Source organism: Lucilia sericata, unplaced genomic scaffold (assembly GCF_015586225.1).
Source record: "Lucilia sericata isolate MDLA Ls3-8-SP2 unplaced genomic scaffold, ASM1558622v1 Contig001365F_arrow, whole genome shotgun sequence".
Classification (NCBI taxonomy): Eukaryota; Metazoa; Arthropoda; class Insecta; order Diptera; family Calliphoridae; genus Lucilia; species Lucilia sericata.
The window spans coordinates 40,001-63,015 of record NW_023995308.1 but is presented as its reverse complement, the minus strand read 5'-3'; the positions used below and the strand labels follow the sequence as shown (position 1 = coordinate 63,015).

General features: G+C 32.3%; 4 protein-coding genes across 5 annotated transcripts in view; 2 read left to right on the top strand and 2 right to left on the bottom strand.

Moving 5' to 3' along the window:
* Positions 1-1,062: 1,062 nt before the first annotated feature.
* LOC119611116 (NADH-cytochrome b5 reductase 3) lies at positions 1,063-14,242 on the bottom strand. 2 transcript variants are annotated; one of them, XM_037966585.1, is made up of 6 exons: positions 13,947-14,242; positions 9,138-9,212; positions 8,298-9,053; positions 4,703-5,359; positions 4,540-4,639; positions 1,063-1,378 (listed from the first exon to the last, which is right to left on the bottom strand). In XM_037966585.1, exons 3-6 carry the CDS (start codon positions 8,322-8,324, stop codon positions 1,206-1,208), a joined length of 957 nt encoding a protein of 318 aa, XP_037822513.1. In that variant the 5' UTR covers positions 8,325-9,053; positions 9,138-9,212; positions 13,947-14,242; the 3' UTR covers positions 1,063-1,205. The 2 variants fall into 2 exon arrangements, with proteins under 2 accessions (XP_037822513.1, XP_037822514.1); XM_037966586.1 differs by lacking the exon at positions 1,063-1,378 and adding an exon at positions 1,457-1,838 and having other exon boundaries at positions 13,947-14,221.
* An 822-nt stretch (positions 14,243-15,064) lies between these two features.
* LOC119611117 (60S ribosomal protein L10a-2) lies at positions 15,065-16,879 on the top strand. Its single transcript, XM_037966587.1, has 3 exons — positions 15,065-15,163; positions 15,541-15,696; positions 16,301-16,879. The coding sequence occupies exons 1-3, from the start codon at positions 15,159-15,161 to the stop codon at positions 16,791-16,793; spliced, it is 654 nt and encodes a 217-aa protein (XP_037822515.1). The 5' UTR covers positions 15,065-15,158; the 3' UTR covers positions 16,794-16,879.
* Positions 16,880-17,000: 121 nt separating this feature from the next.
* Positions 17,001-18,847, bottom strand: LOC119611114. Its single transcript, XM_037966583.1, has 2 exons — positions 18,769-18,847; positions 17,001-18,709 (listed from the first exon to the last, which is right to left on the bottom strand). Exons 1-2 carry the CDS (start codon positions 18,779-18,781, stop codon positions 17,151-17,153), a joined length of 1,572 nt encoding a protein of 523 aa, XP_037822511.1. The 5' UTR covers positions 18,782-18,847; the 3' UTR covers positions 17,001-17,150.
* Positions 18,848-20,547: 1,700 nt separating this feature from the next.
* LOC119611118 (neuralized-like protein 4) overlaps positions 20,548-23,015 on the top strand; it is a 9,705-nt gene continuing 7,237 nt past the window's right edge. Inside the window, exons 1-4 of the mRNA XM_037966588.1 lie at positions 20,548-21,033; positions 21,102-21,458; positions 21,514-22,577; positions 22,641-22,817. Of these exons, the coding sequence (XP_037822516.1) occupies positions 20,797-21,033; positions 21,102-21,458; positions 21,514-22,577; positions 22,641-22,817 (1,835 nt within the window). The 5' untranslated portion in view covers positions 20,548-20,796. The remainder of the gene's footprint in view (positions 21,034-21,101; positions 21,459-21,513; positions 22,578-22,640; positions 22,818-23,015) is intronic.

The following is a 23,015-nucleotide window of genomic DNA, read 5'->3' as shown; positions in this document are numbered from 1 at the left end:
GCGAGCGAGCGAGCGAGCGAGCGAGCGAGCGAGCGGAGAGCGAGAGAGCGAGAGCGAGGAGCGAGCGAGAGAGCGAGCGAGCGAGCGAGCGAGCGAGAGACGAGCGAGCGAGCGAGCGAGCGAGCGAGCGCGCGAAGCGAGCGAGCGAGCGAGCGAGCGAGCGAGCGAGCGAGCGAGCGAGCGATCGAGCGAGCGAGCGAGCGAGCGAGCGAGCGAGCGAGCGAGCGAGCGAGGAGCGAGCGAGCGAGCGAGCGAGCGAGCGAGCGAGCGAGCGAGCGAGCGAGCGAGCGAGCGAGCGAGCGAGCGAGCGAGCGAGCGAGCGAGCGAGCGAGCGAGGCGAGCGAGCGAGCGAGCGAGCGAGCTAGCGAGCGAGCTAGCGAGCGAGCGAGAGAGCGAGCGAGCGAGCGAGCGAGGATCGAGCGAGCGAGCAGCGAGCGAGCGAGCGAGCGAGCGAGCGAGCGAGCGAGCGAGCGAGCGAGCGAGAGAGCGAGCGAGCGAGCGAGCGAGCGAGCGAGCGAGCGAGCGAGCGAGCGAGCGAGCGAGCGAGCGAGCGAGCGAGCGAGCGAGCGAGCGAGCGAGCGAGCGAGCGAGCGAGCGAGCGAGCGAGCGAGCGAGCGAGCGGAGCGAGCGAGCGAGCGAGACGAGTCGAGTCGAGCGCGGCGAGCGAGCGAGCAGCCGAAGCGAGCCGAATCTTAATATCTATCATCTATCTTCTATCTATCTACTATCTATTATGTATATATCTATCTATCTATCTATCTATCTATCTATCTATCTATCTATCTACTATCTATCTATCTATCTATCTATCTATCTATCTATCTATCTATCTATCTATCTATCTATACATCTATCTATCTAAAAACGACGATTTGAAAGTATAAAAGTATCCTTATAAGGATACGTATACGTAGAGTGTATATAATAAAACTCAAAAATAATAATAAAACGTTATATTTAAGATTTCTTCTTGTTTTTTTATTCAAAATAAATTTGCGCACATACATATCATTAAAAAATAGTTTTGTTCTCAAAGCAATATGAAAGATTACACAAACAGTATTTCTACCGATGAAAAAATCACAATTGATTTATTTCGAAAAAGTATAACAACAATTTAAATTAGAAATGCAAATAAAAAATTTATTAACAAAAAAAAAATTATAAAATAAATGTAAAATTAATGAAGGGATGTTTTAACAAACTTAATAAGCAAATCTATTATCGGGATGATAACCTAATTGATCCAAGGCAGGATTGCAGGCAAAATTAATCATGGGTGGTGGACCACACATTAAAGTAATGGTAGAATCATCGGCGGGGAATAAATTAACTTTAATCATCATGTCGTTGATAAAACCAACACTATAGGTCCAGCCTAAAATAGAGAAAAGGAAAACAAAATACATACATTAGTAAATATTAAAAATATAAAAAGTTAAATAAATAAAAGCTACCTTTCCTTAACTATACACTTTAAGGCAGCATTAAAATATAAATTTAAATGGTTAAATAAATAAACTATAATTTAAAATTACACAACATATATGTACATATGTATGTATGTGTGTATTATCTACACATTCCATTTTTAAAACTCTCTACTTGTAAGAACTTCTGTTAGATTATCTAGTGTCCTGTTCTGTTTATTTGGTTTTGTATTATTTAGTAACTAAAACGCATTTCACTTTTATGACCCAGCCTATCGAGACCAGGTATACAGGTATAATTAACCATTGGTGGTGGTCCACATAGTAAGCATAGCGTATCATCCGATGGTAAATACAAATGATCTCGCATCATTTCATCATTTATATAACCGGTGTTATATGTCCAGCCTTTAAGTTTTCGTCGTGGTGTCCGCATTTTTTTGGCAGCATTTTTTAAAAAGAATTATTTTTAAGAAAGAATTAAAGAAAATTTGAAGAATATTTTTTAATTCGCAAAAAAACGTGTGCAATTTTTTTTTATAGAAATTGATTTAATTGAAATTAGAATAATCAAAAATGATGAGAATATAAATGAAAAAACTTAGGAATCGTAAAAGTATAAAGTAGTTTAAGAAATGGGAAAATATTTAATAATAGTTTAAGGCATTGGGAATGCTAAACTAACAAGTTATAGATCTCTTATTTATGAAATGATTAATACGTTTATAAACTATAGATAGAACTCCTAACCAAAACAAAAATCATCTACTCCTTTAAAAATTTTTTAAGGGGATCGTTTTTTCCTCGTTCCTAACAATGTATTCATAAATTTAGAAAACAAACATGTTTAATTCAACGTGTTCTCTTCATTGATTGGAGGCCCAACAACTACTTAAGTATTAAACAAATGCAAAAAATTAAAGTCATTAAACCTTATCTGACGACGAAAAAAAATTTCAACATTTCCGTAACACCTGCAGAAATTTGAATCGGCAAGTGATAGCATTTCAAAACAATAAATATGCTAATAGTGACATGTTAAATAAACAGTGCTGGAAAAAGTAATAGGTACATCAATTTTTAGTTTTAGTTAAGCTTAGGCAATATTTCTATCAGCCTTACAGGAATAACTATAATATAGTACCAGTCTTGAGTACACTACAGTCCATACTGTAAACTATTCTATAGTCCAGACAATAGGTTATACTATAGTCCAGATTATATAATAGACCAGACTATAGACTATACTAAAGTCCAGACTTTAGACTATACTATAGCCCAGATTAGAGACTTATAATAGTCCAGACTATGGACTAAACCATAGTCTAGACTATGCTATAGTCCAGACTATAGACTGTACTATAGTTCATACTATGACTGTATAGTCCATACTATAGACTATACTACAGTCCAGAATTTAGACTATACTATAGTCCAGACTTTAGACTACACTATTCCCCAGGCTATAGATTATAGTCCAGACTATATATTATATTCCAGACTATAGACTTTATTAGTCCAGTCTATAGTCTACACTATAGTCCAGACTCTAGACGATATTATAGTCCAGACTATACATGATACCATAGTCCAGACTATAGAAGATACCATAGTCCAGACTATAGACGATACTATATTCCAGATTATAGATTAAACTATAGTCCAGACAATAGACTACTATAGTCCAGACTATAGACTATACTATAGTCCAGACTATAGATTATACTATATATTATATTCCAGACTATAGACTTTATTAGTCCAGTCTATAGTATACACTATAGTCCAGACTCTAGACGATATTATAGTCCAGACTATAGACTATACTATAGTCCAGACTATAGACTATACTATAGTCCAGACTATAGACTATACTATAGTCCAGACTATAGACGATACTATAGTCCAGGCTATAGACGATACTATAGTCCAGGCTATAGACGATACTATAATCTAGACTATAGACGATACTATAGTCCGCTGCTAAATTTTAGTTGTTTATCTTATCTGTAATATTTTTAACTTAGCTGAATAACAGTTTACAGTTGATTTCAATAAAAAATTTAATAAATCTTTAAATTATAATAGCTGAATTAAATATTTACGCAGCTGAATAGCATTTTACTAGAACTTTTAACAATACTATTAAACGTATGAATTGATGTTATAAGCTGCTGAATTGTAGTTTTTTAAGTTGTTTTATATTAAAGGTAGTATTTTTAACGAAAATAATGTCAACATAGCTGAATTACAGTTTAAAGTTGATTTCAATAAAAATTTGAATAAATCTTTAAATATTAATAGTTGAATTAAATATTTATGCAGCTGAATTGTAGTTTCTTAGAATTTTTAATAATACTTTAAAGGAATTTGTGCATAATCATATAAATTTGTTAGCTGAATTGATTTCTTATGCTGCTAAATTTCAGTTTTTAACTTATTAGTTTAAAATAATTGAAATGTAATTAAAACTTTAGTATTTTTATTACAAGAAAAAAAACAGAATTTACTTAGCAGAATTGCACTTAATTGTAAATTTCAATAAAAATTTCATTAAGACTTTAAAATCTGTTAGCTGAATTAAATATTTATGCAGCTAAATAACATTTTACTAAAACTTTTAAATATACTTTAAAGGATTCTTAAAAAAATGTTAGCTGAATTGATTATTTAAGTTGCTGAATTGCAGTTAATAGTTGATTTCAGTAAAAATTTTATTAAAACATTAAAATCTCTTAGCTGAATTAAATATTTAAGTAGCTGAATTGAATTTTTACGCAGCCGAATTGCAGTTTGTTACATTATTTATGATAAAATGTAATATTTCTTTAGCTGAATTAAAATTAACTTAGCTGAATTAGTATTAACTTGGCTGAATTATAGTTTGCCAAACATTTTAATAAAAAATTTAATAAATCTTTTAAATGTATTAGCTTAATTAGATATTTAAGCAGCTGAATAGTACCTAAAGTTCAGGAAAAGGTTTTTTTTAACTTAAACTAAATGTTAAAATATAAATAATGTGCCTCTTATTAAAAAAACAATAGTAATAAACAAAGTTTAAATTATTTATATTTTAAATTAAAAAAAAGCCATAAACTAAACTCACCTTCACCAGCTTTATCAACAGTATACCAGACTTTGAATTGATCTGGATGTTTCTTGGCCAATTCATCAAGTTCATTGCGTAATAAAATATCCTTTTCACTCTGCAAATATTAAACACAATAAAATAAATTAAATATTCCCCAATTAATACTAATTAAACTTACCTGATTAGCAAACAATAAAGCCAATTCAGTTTTATCCTTTTCACTATGTTTCAAGACATCACGCACCAACTGCAACATGGGTGTAATGCCAGTACCGCCAGCAATCATATTAACACGTTTAGCAGTAACAGTCTTGGGAGGATCTTTACGCAATTTCTTAATGGAGAAATTACCATTACCCAAATATTGCAAACGGCCCGAAGGACCACGGAAAGAAATCTTATCACCAATTTGCATTTGATCTAAATATTGAGACATTTTGCCACCAGCTGGAAATTTGGGATGAGTATCTTTGAAATAAACCTTAACCACTAAATCAACATAACCCACATCGTCATCGGAAGAAATGGGTGTATATGGACGTATCACTAGTTCATTATCAATGGTGGCAATAAGATGAATATGCTGACCCACAGGCAGACCCAATATATGCTGATGTGAGGGTAAACCAAAACGGAAGCGACGTGTATCATGACTCAAGACTTCTTTTTCAATCAAAGGTAATTGATATTTATCATTAGCATCGATTAAAGTACGCAGACGTGCTGTTCTATTTGGTTCTGGGCGGGGTTTCTTTGTGGATTTTTTATTAATTAAATAATGGATAATAACAGCGCCAGCTACTACAGCAACTAGGCCCACAGCAATGGGGATAATCTAAAAGAAATTTTAAAATTAATGAAAATTAATTATATTTCTTTATCAGTTTAATTAGTAACAGCTGTATGATTAGGCATTTTTATTATTTCTCAACATCTATATTAAAAGTATAGTTAATTAGATATTTATATATTAAACAAAATAAATAAATCATCTCTCATTCAGTTGTTTACATAGATTTTTTTTAGCTTTAGCTAGTAAAATATTTACTTAATATAAACATTTTCCTAACACTTTGCTAAATAAAAAACATAACGTATTTAGCGAATATGTTTACAAAAATAAAAATAAACATTTATATTCATATCAGTTTAAAAGTTTTATAAATTTGTAGATTGTAGAATGTGAAAGTTATAATCACGTTAGCTAGTAATTTAAAGCTAGAATACTTGGTAAACTTACATACGTGTGTATTTAGAAATGATTAATGTTAACAATATAATAGGGTTATTAGATTGAGGGTTAAAGGTTAACTTCGTTATTATAGCTTATTAAACTAAAATAAAAGATTAGAAAAACAAAATAGTATTACTAATAGTATAGTATACAGAGAAAAGTGTGTAGAACTGAACTATAACTGAACTAGAACTGAACTAGAACTGAACTATAACTGAACTATAACTGAACTATAACTGAACTATAACTGAACTAGAACTGAACTAGAACTGAACTAGAACTGAACTAGAACTGAACTAGAACTGAACTAGAACTGAACTAGAAATGAACTAGAACTGAACTAGAACTGAACTAGAACTGAACTAGAACTGAACTAGAACTGAACTAGAACTGAACTAGAAATGAACTAGAACTGAACTAGAACTGAACTAGAACTGAAGTAGAACTGAACTAGAACTGAACTAGAACTGAACTAGAACTGAAACTAGAACTGAACTAGAACTGAACTAGAATCTGAACTACGAAACTGAAACTAGAACTGAAACTAGGAACTGACTAGAACTGAACTAGAACTGGAAACTAGCAGCTGAACTAGAACTGAACTAAGAAACTGAACTAGAACTGAACTAGAAACATGAACCTAGAACTGAACTAGAACTGACTAGAACTGAACTAGAACTGAACTAAACTGAACTAGAACTAGAACGAGACTGAACTGAAAAGAACTGAACTAGAACCTGAACTAGAACTGAACTAGAACTGAACTAGAACTGATACCTCAGAACTGAAACATAGAACTGAACCAGAACTGAATAGAACTGAACTAGAACTGAACTCGAAACTGAACTAGAACTGACTAGAATCTGAACTAGAACGAAACTAGACTGAACTAGAACTGAACTAGAACTGAACTAGGAACTGAACTAGAACTGAACTAGAACTGAACTAGAAACTGAACTAGGAACTGAACTAGAACTGAACTAGAACTGAACTAGAACCTGAACTAGAACTGAACTAGAACTGACTAGAACTGAAACTAGAACTCGAACTAGAACTGAACTAGAACTGAACTAGAACTGAACTAGAACTGAACTAGAACTGAACTAGAACTGAACTAGAACTGACTAGAACTGAACTAGAACTGAACTAGAACTGAACTAGAACTGAACTAGAACTGAACTAGAACTGAACTAGAACTGAACTAGAACTGAACTAGAACTGCAACTAGAACTGAACTAGAACTGAACTAGAACTGAACTAGAACTGAACTAGAACTGAGTTAGAGCTTAAATCGTTCCCACGACTTTTGCAAAATGGTCACATCGAAGTAGAAAAGGAAACTGTATTCCTGTAAGAATCTTTAAAATGATTAATGAAAAGTAAATATAAAAATTTTGAAGCCATAATTATACCTCATTCTTTTACATTTATATTTCCAAAAATGTTTAGATCACATATTACCAAAATACATAATCATATTACAAATTATTTTTAGTCAAACACAGTAAAGAATGTTGTACTCTTTAAAGTGTTTCGAATTGCGCAAAATCCGGTCATTCACCCACTAAATTAAGAACGAAAATTCTTTAAGCGAAAAATTATACAATTTTTATGCATAACAATAAAGTCTATAAATTATGTAAGAAACTACATAATTCCTATTGGAGAGTATGTTTATTAAAATTCAAAATATAACAATTATTAGAATATTTTAGCAAATTATTTCAAACGCCAATATTTTAGAAAATTATAGAAAATATAGAACTGAACTAGAACTAAACTAGAGCTGAACTAGACCTAAATTAGAACTAAATTAGAACTGAACAAAAAGTAAACTACAACCAAATTAGAACTGAACAAAAACTGAACTGAATTAGAAATGAACTAGAAATGAACTAGAACTGAACTAGAACTGAACTAGAACTGAACTAGAACTGAACTAGAACTGAACTAGAACTGAACTAGAACTGAACTAGAACTGAACTAGAACTAAACTAAACTATAACTGAAATGCAACTAAACTAAAAATGTATGCTTATTTCGTCAGACGCTTATTTATATGTACATATTTTGTGTATTTACTAATCCGTGAGAAAATCATCAACTTTAATTTATTGCTAAAAGAATTTGTCACTATTTAAATAAGAATACCCCAACAACAACCCAAATAATGTAAAATCAAATAGCACCTGGTTTGAATAAAATTTGCAATCTAATTGTTTAATTAAATCTACTATGAACAATACTGTCAGAACAGACAAGCAATATGTATGCCAACCAACAGCCACCTTACCCACATTTTCTATAAATGTAAATTAAAAATAAACAAAAACAAAATGCTTAAAAGAATAAAAGCCATTTAATGACTTCATAAATAAAATTTTAAAAATAAATATTACGACAGACATGAAATTAAGAACACGAAGAAAACATTTCTTTTATAAATAAAAGATGAGTCATGGTAATTAATTAAAACAAAAGCAATAATAATTAGTTTCGTATATAGAAAATATGTAACAAATTCTTTGATAAAACTTACATGATTATCACTAATTGGTCTTGCCATTGTGTAAGGTTATGGTCAGCAAAAATTCTCCACTAAACGGCAGAACACAGCAGAGAGAGCCGAAAAAGTATTGATTCGAATTTTCAAAAAATATATTTTTGTAAATAAAACGTTTACAATAAAGCTTAATAAGTTTTTAAGCTAAAATACTGAGATACTTGGTGTTTTTTTTTTATAATATTATGGAATTGTTATGTAATATTTAAGAGGCAGTTGTAGTATAGATATTTCCTTTTTACGCCAATTGAAGAACTTTCCTTATTTTATATGCAGATTTTTCTGTTGCTTTAATTTTTTATCTTGTTGTTTGCTTTTTTTTATTTTATTTTATTCAATATCAAGGCACATTCATTGAATTTTTGTATTTAATTTATAAAGTTCAATGTACATATTTAAATTTTCACTTGGCTTTTTTTATTTTGCAATTTAGGAACCTTTATTTTATAAGTGTACAATTCTTCTGTGATCTATAGAGTGCCTTTAACTCAAGCAAATTATTTTTTTTTTTTTGTTTAAAAATAAACGACAGTAGCAATCAGTTGTTGTTTGATGTGACTTGTGTATTGTATTAATGCTGTTGGCTTTCTGCTGTTTCTGACCAAAAGCGAACTATAAAATCAAACATTCATATTCCTCTATTCATTCACGATTCTTCCACCACTGGTATTTTAATTACATTTATTATTTTCACTCGCAGACTGTTTGACGTAGTTAATGAAAAATTCTTTTCTATGGAATAGAGAGTAAGAGAATGTATTAGAAAGGTTTTATTCAATAAATTGTTGTTATAGAAAATTTATTATTTGCTCTTACCAGTTTCTAATGAAATTCTCCGAGAGCCAAACTGTATAGTGGTTGCGCGGCTAATATTTGACAGGTGTTTGTGTGCTAAAAGAAAAGCGAAGACAAAATATATTAGGATTTTTTAGTTATGGCAACTATTAGAGTGAATATTTTCTTTTGGATTATACAATGTTTTCGGTGACAACAACATTGTGGTAGGCAATAAACACAAATTTAGATTTTAAATTCTTTAAATATTTCATCGTGATTGATGATTTTGTCCCACATACACACAGTACAGCATACTATAGTCCAGACTATAGACTAGACTATAGACTAGACCATAGACTAGACTATAGACTAGACTATAGATTAGACTATAGACTAGACTATAGACTAGACTATAGACTAGACTATAGACTAGACTATAGACTAGACTATAGACTAGACTATAGACTAGACTATAGACTAGACTATAGACTAGACTATAGACTAGACTATAGACTAGACTATAGACTAGACTATAGACTAGACTATAGACTAGACTATAGACTAGACTATAGACTAGATTATAGACTAGACTATAGACTAGACTATAGACTAGACTATAGACTAGACTATAGACTAGACTATAGACTAGACTATAGACTAGACTATAGACTAGACTATAGACTAGACTATAGACTAGACTATAGACTAGACTATAGACTAGACTATAGACTAGACTATAGACTAGACTATAGACTAGACTATAGACTTAGACTATAGACTAGACTATAGACTAGACTATAGACTAGACTATAGACTAGACTATAGACTAGACTATAGACTAGACTATAGACTAGACTATAGACTAGACTATAGACTAGACTATAGACTAGATATAGACTAGAATATAGACTAGACTATAGACTAGACTATAGACTAGAATATAGACTAGACTATAGACTAGACTATAGACTAGACTATAGACTAGACTATAGACTAGACTATAGACTAGACTATAGACTAGACTATAGACTAGACTATAGACTAGACTATAGACTAGACTATAGACTAGACTATAGACTAGACTATAGACTAGACTATAGACTAGACTATAGACTAGACTAGACTAGACTATAGACTAGACTATAGACTAGACTATAGACTAGACTATAGACTAGACTATAGACTAGACTATAGACTAGACTATAGACTAGACTATAGACTAGACTATAGACTAGACTATAGACTAGACTATAGACTAGACTATAGACTAGACTATAGACTAGACTATAGACTAGACTATAGACTAGACTATAGACTAGACTATAGACTAGACTATAGACTAGACTATAGACTAGACTATAGACTAGACTATAGACTAGACTATAGACTAGACTATAGACTAGACTATAGACTAGACTATAGACTAGACTATAGACTAGACTATAGACTAGACTATAGACTAGACTATAGACTAGACTATAGACTAGACTATAGACTAGACTATAGACTAGACTATAGACTAGACTATAGACTAGACTATAGACTAGACTATAGACTAGACTATAGACTAGACTATAGACTAGACTATAGACTAGACTATAGACTAGACTATAGACTAGACTATAGACTAGACTATAGACTAGACTATAGACTAGACTATAGACTAGACTATAGACTAGACTATAGACTAGACTATAGACTAGACTATAGACTAGACTATAGACTAGACTATAGACTAGACTATAGACTAGACTATAGACTAGACTATAGACTAGACTATAGACTAGACTATAGACTAGACTATAGACTAGACTATAGACTAGACTATAGACTAGACTATAGACTAGACTATAGACTAGACTATAGACTAGACTATAGACTAGACTATAGACTAGACTATAGACTAGACTATAGACTAGACTATAGACTAGACTATAGACTAGACTATAGAATAGACTATAGACTAGACTATAGACTAGACTATAGACTAGACTATAGACTAGACTATAGAATAGACTATAGACTAGACTATAGAATAGACTATAGACTAGACTATAGACTAGACTATAGACAAGACTATAGACTAGACTATAGACTAGACTATAGACTAGACTATAGACTAGGACTATAGACTAGACTATAGACTAGACTATAGACTAGACTATAGACTAGACTATAGACTAGACTATAGACTAGACTATAGACTAGACTATAGACTAGACTATAGACTAGACTATAGACTAGACTATAGACTAGACTATAGACTAGACTATAGACTAGACTATAGACTAGACTATAGACTAGACTATAGACTAGACTATAGACTAGACTATAGACTAGACTATAGACTAGACTATAGACTAGACTATAGACTAGACTATTAGACTAGACTATAGACTAGGACTATAGACTAGACTATAGACTAGACTTATAGACTAGACTATAGACTAGACTATAGACTAGACTATAGACTAGACTATAGACTAGACTATAGACTAGACTATAGACTAGGACTATAGACTAGACTATAGACTAGGACTATAGACTAGACTATAGACTAGACTATAGACTAGGACTATAGACTAGACTATAGACTAGACTATAGACTAGACTATAGACTATAGACTAGACTATAGACTAGACTATAGACTAGACTATAGATAGACTAGACTATAGACTAGACTATAGACTAGACTATAGACTAGACTATAGACTAGACTATAGACTAGACTATAGACTAGACTATAGACTAGACTATAGACTAGACTATAGACTAGACTATAGACTAGACTATAGACTAGACTAGACTATAGACTAGACTAGACTATAGACTAGACTAGACTAGACTATAGACTAGACTAGACCATAGACTAGACTAGACTATAGACTAGACTAGACTATAGACTAGACTAGACTATAGACTAGACTATAGACTAGACTAGACTATAGACTAGACTAGACTATAGACTAGACTATAGACTAGACTATAGACTAGACTATAGACTAGACTATAGACTAGACTATAGACTAGACTATAGACTAGACTATAGACTAAACTATAGACTAGACTATAGACTAGACTATAGACTAGACTATAGACTAGACTATAGACTAGACTATAGACTAGACTATAGACTATTCTATAGACTAAACTATAGACTAGACTATAGACTAGACTATAGACTAGACTATAGACTAGTCTATAGACTAAACTATAGACTAGACTATAGACTAGACTATAGACTAAACTATAGACTAGACTATAGACTAGACTATAGACTAGACTATAGACTAGACTATAGACTAGACTATAGACTAGACTATAGACTAGTCTATAGACTAAACTATAGACTAGACTATAGACTAGACTATAGACTAGACTATAGACTAGTCTATAGACTAAACTATAGACTAGACTATAGACTAGACTATAGACTAGACTATAGACTAGACTATAGACTAGTCTATAGACTAAACTATAGACTAGACTATAGACTAGACTATAGACTAGACTATAGACTAGACTATAGACTAAACTATAGACTAGACTATAGACTAGACTATAGACTAGACTATAGACTAGACTATAGACTAGACTATAGACTAGACTATAGACTAGTCTATAGACTAAACTATAGACTAGACTATAGACTAGACTATAGACTAGACTATAGACTAGTCTATAGACTAAACTATAGACTAGACTATAGACTAGACTATAGACTAGACTATAGACTAGACTATAGACTAGACTATAGACTAGACTATAGACTAGACTATAGACTAGACTATAGACTAGACTATAGACTAGACTATAGACTAGACTATAGACTAGACTATAGACTAGACTATAGACTAGACTATAGACTAAACTATAGACTAGACTATAGACTAGACTATAGACTAGACTATAGACTAGTCCTATAGACTAAACTATAGACTAGACTATAGACTAGACTATAGACTAGACTATAGACTAGACTATAGACTAAACTATAGACTAGACTATAGACTAGACTATAGACTAGACTATAGACTAGACTATAGACTAGACTATAGACTAGACTATAGACTAGTCTATAGACTAAACTATAGACTAGGACTATAGACTAGACTATAGACTAGACTATAGACTAGACTATAGACTAGACTATAGACTAGACTATAGACTAGACTATAGACTAGACTATAGACTAGACTATAGACTAGACTATAGACTAGACTATAGACTAGACTATAGACTAGACTATAGACTAGACTATAGACTAGACTATAGACTAGACTATAGACTAGACTAGACTATAGACTAGACTATAGATTAGACTATAGACTAGACTATAGACTAGACTATAGACTAGACTATAGACTAGACTATAGACTAGACTATAGACTAGACTATAGACTAGACTATAGACTAGACTATAGACTAGACTATAGACTAGACTATAGACTAGACTATAGACTAGACTATAGACTAGACTATAGACTAGACTATAGATTAGACTATAGACTAGACCATAGACTAGACTATACAAAAATTAAAAATTTATTAACATTTTGTTTAGCGTATGCCCGATGTGCACTGCTGTATTTTTAAGCGTTTTTACATAAATATTTAACACACAACACTGCATTATGCGCATGAGAAAGATTATCTCTCTCTTTTTTAAATTCGCAAAATTTATATTAGATAAGAATTATTTAAAATTATTTATATTTTTGCAAAAAATAAACAATGTCAAATTTATAATGGAATCATTAAGATAAAAATACACTAATTAACGAAAAAATAATATATGTACCTACAATTATATTTTCACAAATAACTTGAACATATTTTTACTATACCTTGCAGTTTATATATTTTTTTTTTTTTTTTGCAAATACACAAGAAACCGGCTTTAGTTAAAAAGAACAACAATAGATTAAACGTTTTTACAAATAGCAAAGTTATTAAACAAAAATATAAAAAATGTATAATATATGCACAATTTGTATAAATTTCTTTTTTTTTAATATTGGCATACAAAATTTTCGATTTACTTATCAAAACAAGACAAATAGACAACGGAATAATGAAAATAATAACACAACAACAAAAATATTAACAAGTTAACACTGTTGTCAACTTTTCAAAATAATAAACTGTAAAATATTGTACTAAAAACCGATTGCATGCTAATATTTGTTTTTAATTTGGCGGGTATTAGATGTTGACATTTTAGCACTTTTTTTGGCAAGATTTTTATACAGTAGTAAAGGAATTTTAGTAAAATAGGATAGATGTGTCTTTTAAATGCTTTGAAAGCTTTTAATTAATAAGAATTAATTATTTATTTATAATTTTATGAAATTTAATATGTAGTTAACAAAACTCGAGTTGATCTACTTTAGCGATTATGTCCCCCTGTTTAAATATGGCGTCTAAATTCGAAAGTCATACACAATACCTAAAGCGCCTTGGCGACACATCAAATTGTTTGTCTCAAACGGTAAGTTTTTTGATTGTGTTAGTAAAAAAAACTCACACCGCATATATACATGTGATTTTTTTCACTAACACAATCAAAAAACTTACCGTTTGAGTCAAACTAATTTGATGTGTCGCCGTGTCGCTTAACACTTCAAAATTCTTTTGCAATTTCAGATTAGAAGGAGCGCGATTAACACTTCCACTCGCAGATTGCTGTGGTTTATTATGATTCCCTTAAGAATTAAAAAATAAACAAACTTGGAAGATAGGAATACATCAAGAATAAGAAATGATAAACAAAATTTTAATTAGAGAAGTGGATAAGGTGATAACATATTATAATAGGCCTTTAAATTACCAACATATTGCCCTTATAAAAAATGGTTTATGTATTTTTCTTTCATAATTATTTTATCGTTTCTATTTCCCATTTTTAATAACACTTTTAGCAACTCTGTAGCTATTCAACAAAAACAACTCTGTTCAAATACAACTATGTATAGAAAATGTCATTTTGTTTGACAGCAGCTGCTGTGAGAAAATTTTCTGGACTTTCTTTTCTGTTTTAACTTTTGACAAAAGCAGTCATGGCGTAAGTGATTTTCTCGTGTTAAAAATTTTTTAAAATAAATTAATCATTAAATATTTTCAACATCTTTAAATAATTTTACAAAATATTAATATTTTCCAATAAATGCCTTGATCATATAATGGTTTTAAATAATATTTTTTATTTTTGTGGCAATTATAAACCAGCTTTATGGATTTTCAATGTCCACCTTAAGTTTGGAAATAATTGCTAAATTAATTTTGAAAATTTTTGTATAATAAATTATTAACTCTTTTATATAAGTTTTTAATTAAAACAATAATTTTTACAAATGTTCTATACAAAATAATTGTTGATGATTTGAATTTTGGAAACAAACTAATGAAAAACACGTTTTTTTATTTTCTTTTATATTACAGTTCAAAAGTTTCCCGTGATACTTTGTACGAGAGCGTTAACAGCGTCTTGGAATTCTCCTCCAAGAAGAAGCGTGGCTTCTTGGAAACCGTTGAATTGCAAATCGGTTTGAAGAACTACGATCCCCAAAAGGATAAGCGTTTCTCCGGCACTGTCAAGTATGTTGAGTTTCAACCTGTATGAATTGAAAATTCTTTCAAAGATGCTGCTTTAAGGCATCTCTGGGAGTTTTGATTTTCTACAGGAAGTCAAGTGTATTGGCATTTGACGGACCTTTACTCAGGGTCTTAAAATCAAATTGAGAAGGCCTAATCTCTCTACGGTGCTAAACCGCAAAGAGAAGCAGCCGCCCTTTTCGATATTTTAAAGAACAAAAAAACTTGCTACTTCCCTTGTACGCTAACAGGGATTATGTGTAAGTTTATGAAATCTTAATATCTGGGAAGATAATTTAATTGTTAGTATTACAGAAACAAACTTATATTCTTTAGAAGAATTCTTATACTTCTAAGGAACATGTGTTTGTTTTTGAGTTACCAATTAAGTTATTTCTGGGCATTTAGTAAACCAATGGATTGTTTGGATGTTTAAAATGATGTTAATATTTTATTGCATGTATTACCTGAAAACCTAAGAGCCTTTGGTTTTCATGTGGATAAACGTGACTGATTTAAACATTACCAAACTAAATTGGCAACTATTTGAAATTTTTAAGAAAATGAACATAAACTAATTTCTTTGTTTTTCTTTGAACACTTCCAGATTGAAGCACATCCCCCGCCCAAAAATGAAGGTCTGCATCTTGGGTGATCAACAGCATTGTGATGAAGCCAAGGCTAACGGCGTTGAATGCATGGATGCTGAAGCTTTGAAGAAATTGAACAAGAACAAGAAGTTGGTTAAGAAATTGGCCAAATCTTATGATGCTTTCTTGGCTTCTGAATCTTTGATCAAACAAATTCCCCGTCTCTTGGGTCCCGGTTTGAACAAGGCTGGCAAGTTCCCTGGTCTTTTGTCTCATCAAGAATCCATGATGGGCAAGATCGAAGAAGTCAAGTCCACCATCAAGTTCCAAATGAAGAAAGTATTGTGCTTGTCCGTTGCTGTCGGTCACGTTGACATGAAACAAGACGAATTAGTCCAAAACATCCATTTGTCCATCAATTTCTTGGTATCTTTGTTGAAGAAGAACTGGCAAAACGTTCGCTCTTTGCACATCAAGTCATCCATGGGCCCACCCCAACGTTTGTACTGATTTGTTTTTAGAAAAAAACTGTTTTTTATGCTTTGCATTTTTATGTTTTATAAAAATGTAAAATAAAAAATAATTTAAAAAAATTATGTTTGGTTTTGAAATTTTTATAAGGGTAAAATTACTTATGGGTATTAAAATTTTGGATGCTAGATAGGTATATACTCAGAATTCTATCTTTAGATTGAAACAAGCGGTAATTTAGCAGTTCATAGAGAAGCGAGGTCCTTGTAGTAAATTAATAGAAGGAAAGCATAATTTTTAGATATCAAAGTTTACAACACTGGAATCTCCAATGGAAATGTATCTCACCAATAAAAACACACCTTTAAATTATAAAAAGAAATGTACATTTATTAACTAATTCGCATCCAATTCCATCTCTAATTTATGCACTTTTGTTAAACTTATTAACTTAGCAATACTATTACGTTTTTCTATAGCCGGTTTTGAATCATTATAGAATTGTGTTACCGCTGTAGCCAGCTTGTATTCATATCGAGCTGGATTAAAGTCTTTACTCCACTCCAGGGAAAAGTATTCTTTGCGATCCTCTAAGATATTATGCAAAATACAGCAGGCTTTTACTATAAAAGTCTTTGATTCCGGTATAATACATTCGGTGGTGTTTAAAATATGCCAACGACCAAATAAACGCTTCATAGCAACATCCCTATAAATGTTTAAACTGCCAAAACATTTATTGAATTCATATTCCCATGTTTCTTTGGGATTATCATATTTTTGCATAAGCCAAGTGCGCAGCGGATAACCGGGAGGAGCGACTATAAAGTACGGCACTATACAGGTGTCAGAGAATTTCTTCCAGTTGAGGCTGATTTCGTTGGGTGAACGCAGGAACATGGTGGGTTTTTGGGTGGTCGTTTCCACTTTACGAAACAGTAAACGATTATCTAAACAAGCTTGTACTTTAAGATTTTTGCCGCCACAGCTTCTGTTGCGTCCACAAGCACAGACATTGGGCACCTCGAATAGACTTAAGACACCCGCCACACAGGGTGTCATATTAGAAGCTTTTTGAAAACCATTGGATATTCTATCAAACTCTTTTTTCGTTTTCGGCATGGTTAAGGTCTCTTCCGAAAATTCTTTTATCAAACAGCTTATAAACTTAAATAAAGATCTTCTTGCGTAAATTCTCTCCACATTGAAAAGCATAGCAACAGAACTAAATGTACTGCCGGTGGCTAACATATAAATACACATGGCAATCCAGGATTCCAAAGGTAGTTCTATATCCAGCAATGAGGTTTTTAGTCTAGCACATATAAGATCAAATATATCTTTAGGCATATGAAATGTATCTAGCCACTGGTCATTGGTAAATTTGGAAACAACATCTTTGTAAAAACACAAAGTTTCTGAAGACTCTTCTTCTTCTTCCATAAGGCTCTCCTCCTCAGGTGTACTGTTAGTAGGATTTTCAAACTTTTGTTCTTTTGATACAGCTGTCGTTGTGTTGACAATGTTTGGCCGAGTATGACTCGTTTCCTTACAGAGCGAAGATTCAATTGTCGTAGTATCCTCAAACTTTTGTTCATCTTTTGTGCTGTTGTTTTCCCCAAATACTTGAGGTTCTATTGATAGCGGTAACATTTTCGCAAATCTTATTTGCATTTCCATTAAGGATTGTATAAAGAAATTTCTCAACGTACTCTGTCTTCGCCTTAAACGTTGCTTGGATCTGCGCCTGTTAAATATTACAATGCGCTGATAGTTTTGTACATGTAGTCTTAGTAAAGATATGGCCATTTCCAATTTATCTAAAAGTTCCTGGTCATATTTGGCAATGAGTTTTTTCTTTTCTAATTCCTCAACTTGTGTCTCCAACTGCGTAAATTCTTCCGAAATTTCACTGTCTTGATATTCTTCGTCTAAATGCTCTTCAAACATTTCCTCTGTAATGAGAAATAATTACAATTTATATATTTATGAGTTTAAAATTGATAAAAATTACCATCGAAATCCATTTTTAAACTTTTTTTGTTTTTTTTTTCCAAGATATATAAATATTTTGTTAGGTTAGATTGAAAATAAATAAACAAACAAAAATATAAACAAATATAACAGAGTTGTATTTATCATAATGCTGCCAATAGAGTTTTTTTTAATTAATAGGATTACCGTATCAAGTGAAGGAATTGCAAAGATATAGCGAAAGATAACTGTAATTCGTAAAATGTTATTGAAATCAAACCAAGAGATTTTTATTTCCTTTTAATTTTGACATTCGTTCGCAGCGACATCAACAATATTTAAATAAATCTGTTAATTTATGCAGTTTTCATTCTGCCATTAAATGATTTAGATTTATTTTACTGACAAATATGTTATGCCATAAAATTTCCGGTTCGTAATAAACAGGGAAACCGAAAACATGCTCTAAAAAAAGTGTTTTAAGCGCTTTAAATATGCTGTAAAAACTCAAAATATGCTCTTAAAATTTAAAATATATGCTCCAAAAATAAAATTTTTAATTATTTTTTAACATTGAAAAGCTCAAAAAGACTGAAATTGTAATGAAATAATAAATGTTTAATGTCATATTCTATATCCTACAAGATTTTTTTTATAAATGTTTCATCTCATAGTTTGAAGAACTAGTTTAATAGAATTCCGTTTTACGTTCAGATAACCAATAAATAACATGAAACCATTTGGTCCCCAAAAAACATATTTCAAACAACAAAGTTTGACACATTTCTTCCAATTGTATTCATAGCTTTTAAACTGACATTTTAATCGGTGTTGTCATAAATTCCAATAATTAGTTTTTTAAACTATAAAAATGGATTGGTCTCATGAAATCAAAAGTAATCGGTTTTATGTCCGATCTAAAATGTAATGCTTTATTGAATAAAAAACGATAACATTGGTTTTCATGAGAGTAATGTATTTTTTCAGTTTTCAAGTTCTAAAAACGAATTTTTTTTTCAAAATTGTAAAACAGGCTAAAAAATTTAAAAAAAATAAAAAAATAAAATTTTATTTTTTTAAATAAAGTTTTGAAAAGAAAATTAAAAATGTACAAAAACGAAAAAAAGCGAAAACATCAAAATATGCACTAAAAGAGTAAAATATGCTCTAAAAACTCGAAAATATGCCTTAAATATGCTAAAAAAGTCAAATAATGCAAAATTGTGCTCTTATGGGTAAAATATGCAAAAATATGCTCTAACAAATCGATGCCAAAATTCTTAAATTGGTCTGAAACGTGTAAATACCTTATCCATGAGTCCATACGACGCACCACAAAAAACATGCATTTGCATATTTTGGTTTCCCTGGTAATAAATATTCCTTATTAGTGCCCTAAGCCGAGCCGTTCTAAACCAAACCGCTCAAAGAGATTGGAAGCTAACGCCGATGAAAATCTTCTAGTTTAAGTGGTCTTGAAACAGACCTACATGTATGTTTTGCGTAGTTCCTGTAAAATTTTGATGTAAATTTCGAAAAATTCTTAATTAAAAAGTTATTTTTTTCTCTTCATGTTTAAAAAACAGGAGTTAATAGCTCCAATAAAAACGGCGTTACTTGTTTTAAAGCCAGCCGTCACAGTTGAGATATTAATTCGGTGCCGGTCACTGTTTTAAAAACAGTTGTTTTCGTTAATTCTCCTTTACATTACCATTCTAAACAAAACAACTCTTAAGTTTACAATAACAAAATTTTGTTTACGTTTAGCATACGAAAAGCAAATTGCAAAAATAGAAAATATACGCAGACGCAAAATAAAACAAAAAAATAAAGAAAAAAACAGGACGAAAACGTCAAATGAGAAAAAATTTTGCTAGAGAAATTTTCACTTTTTAAATAAAGAAAATTTTCTAGTGGACACGCGATCTATTAATTAGAGGTTTTAAAGAAAATTAATTGAAAATTTCAAAGAAACTTAGAGTAATTAAGTACAGAATATAAAAGAAAATTGTTATAAAGTGGTAATAAGAGAAATAAAAAAGAATATTATTCAACTTTAAAAGAATCCATGGCTACTGGTGGTACAACTAATATTGGAGTTTCATGTGGAGGTGGAGGCATAAATGCTACCAATATTAATTTACAATTATTGCAAACATTCCATCAACGTTGTGGTCGACGCATTACCTTGTCCAATGGCAATCGCACGGCCACACGTTCCGCTAGAGATTTTAGCCATGCATTGGTATTTAGTGCAGAGCCTTTGATAGATGATGTTTTGTTTGAAGTGGTTATAGAGAAAAAGGTACGTGCTTTGTTTGTTGTTTTAACATTTGGGTTCATTGATTTTTCTTTTTTTTTTCTTTGTGGCAGAATCATTGTTGGGGCGGCAGTATAGAAATTGGTGTAACCTCGGAGTCGCCGGAAAAATTAGAATTGCCCTCATGTGCTACGGTAATGCGAAATGGTACTTGGGTTATGTCTGGTATTGATGTCCGTAAAGATGGTTTGTGTCTGACGGAGTTTTATGGTACCGATTTGGAGACTTTGAATGAAAATGATCGTGTGGGTGTTATGCGTACTTCCAATAATGAGTTGATTTTCTACGTTAATGGCGAATCACAAGGTATAGCGGCGCGTAATATGCCCAATCCATTGTGGGCTTTAGTGGATCTTTATGGCCGCTGTATACAAGTTTCGATATGTCCGGTGGAGGGTAATGGTGGTGGGGTAAGTTGATTTATCATAAAAATATTTTCCAAATATCTGTAGTTTCCCTTTTTAGGAATTTTCCGATACCTCTTCACAACATTCCCAACAGGTGGTGCAGAACATTGATGTACCCATGTGTGTGGATGTCACTGTTACCAGCTCCTTTAATCCCTATCCCACCAATACTCATTCCGAATCTATGGGTTCTGTAGCAGCAGCTGCTGTACTCTCCTCACTGCCCACTTCAGGATTTTGCAGTTTACCTTTAACCAATGCAGGCACTACAACGTCTTCTATCTCCTCTTCAGTGGGTGATTATTATGATATGAACGATCGTTTAAGATTTCATACACGTTGCGGTTCGTTGGTGAAACTTTCACCCAGCTGTCGTTCGGCTGAAAGACGTAGACCTTTGGATGAGTTTAACAATGGTGTAGTTATGACTCATCGACCGCTAAAGGACAATGAACTCTTTGAGATACGCATAGATAAATTAGTGGACAAATGGTCGGGGTCCATAGAGGTGGGTGTAACAACGCACAATCCCAATGTTTTACATTTTCCGGCCACCATGACAAATATGCGTTCGGGAACTATCATGATGTCTGGTTGTGGTATTTTAACCAATGGTAAGGGCACACGTCGCCAATATGGAGAATTCAATTTGGATGAATTGCGTGAGGGTGATCGTGTTGGTATGATGCGCAAATCGAATGGTAATTTACATTACTACATCAATGGCCAGGATCAGGGTGTGGCGGCGACAAGAGTAGCGTCTACTCTGTGGGGTGTTATTGACCTCTATGGCATGACCATTAAGGTGACCATAGTAGATCGTGACGAAAGAGAACAGCAAAATTTGGTGACCAGGCGTAATAATTTGATATCTTCCAATGCTGCTGGCGCCATAGGAGGTTTAGGAAATGTTCTGGCAAATGGCAGTGGTTTGGGTAATTCTGCTGCTCCTACTCCAGTTCTAAGTCTACTTAGTCCAGAAAGTGAAGTGGCCGCCATGGCCGATTCTGCTCTCACTGCTCCAGCTGGCAATCAACGCAATAGTGATCGTTTAACTTTTCATCCCTTGTGTGGTTCACATGCTTGTGTAACGCATTCGGGTAGGACGGCGTTGAGACCTAAGTATTGTTTGATAACATTATAAAAAACGTAATTTTGTAATTATTTCTTTTTAAACCTTTTTAGTGCTTCCGATGACTTCAATAATGGTGTTGTTTTGACTCGTAGGCCTTTAAGACCTAATGAATTGTTTCAAGTGCGTTTGGAAAGAGTGGTAACCAAATGGGCGGGTTCAGTAGAAATGGGGGTAACTACACACAATGCCGAGGAATTGGAATTTCCATTTACCATGACTAATGTTAGGTGAGAATCAGTTTAAAATGTTTCCTCTACTAAGATTATTTTTTATTTGAGCTTTTCTTCCTAAAAGCTTATATTTTTTTTAAACTGAAAAAAAGCTTTTTTTTGATAAAAAGCTCTCTTGAAAAAAACACTAGCTTGAACTAGAAAAGCTATATAAAGCTTTTGCAAGCTTTCTTTATAAAAAGCTTTTCTAAGCCT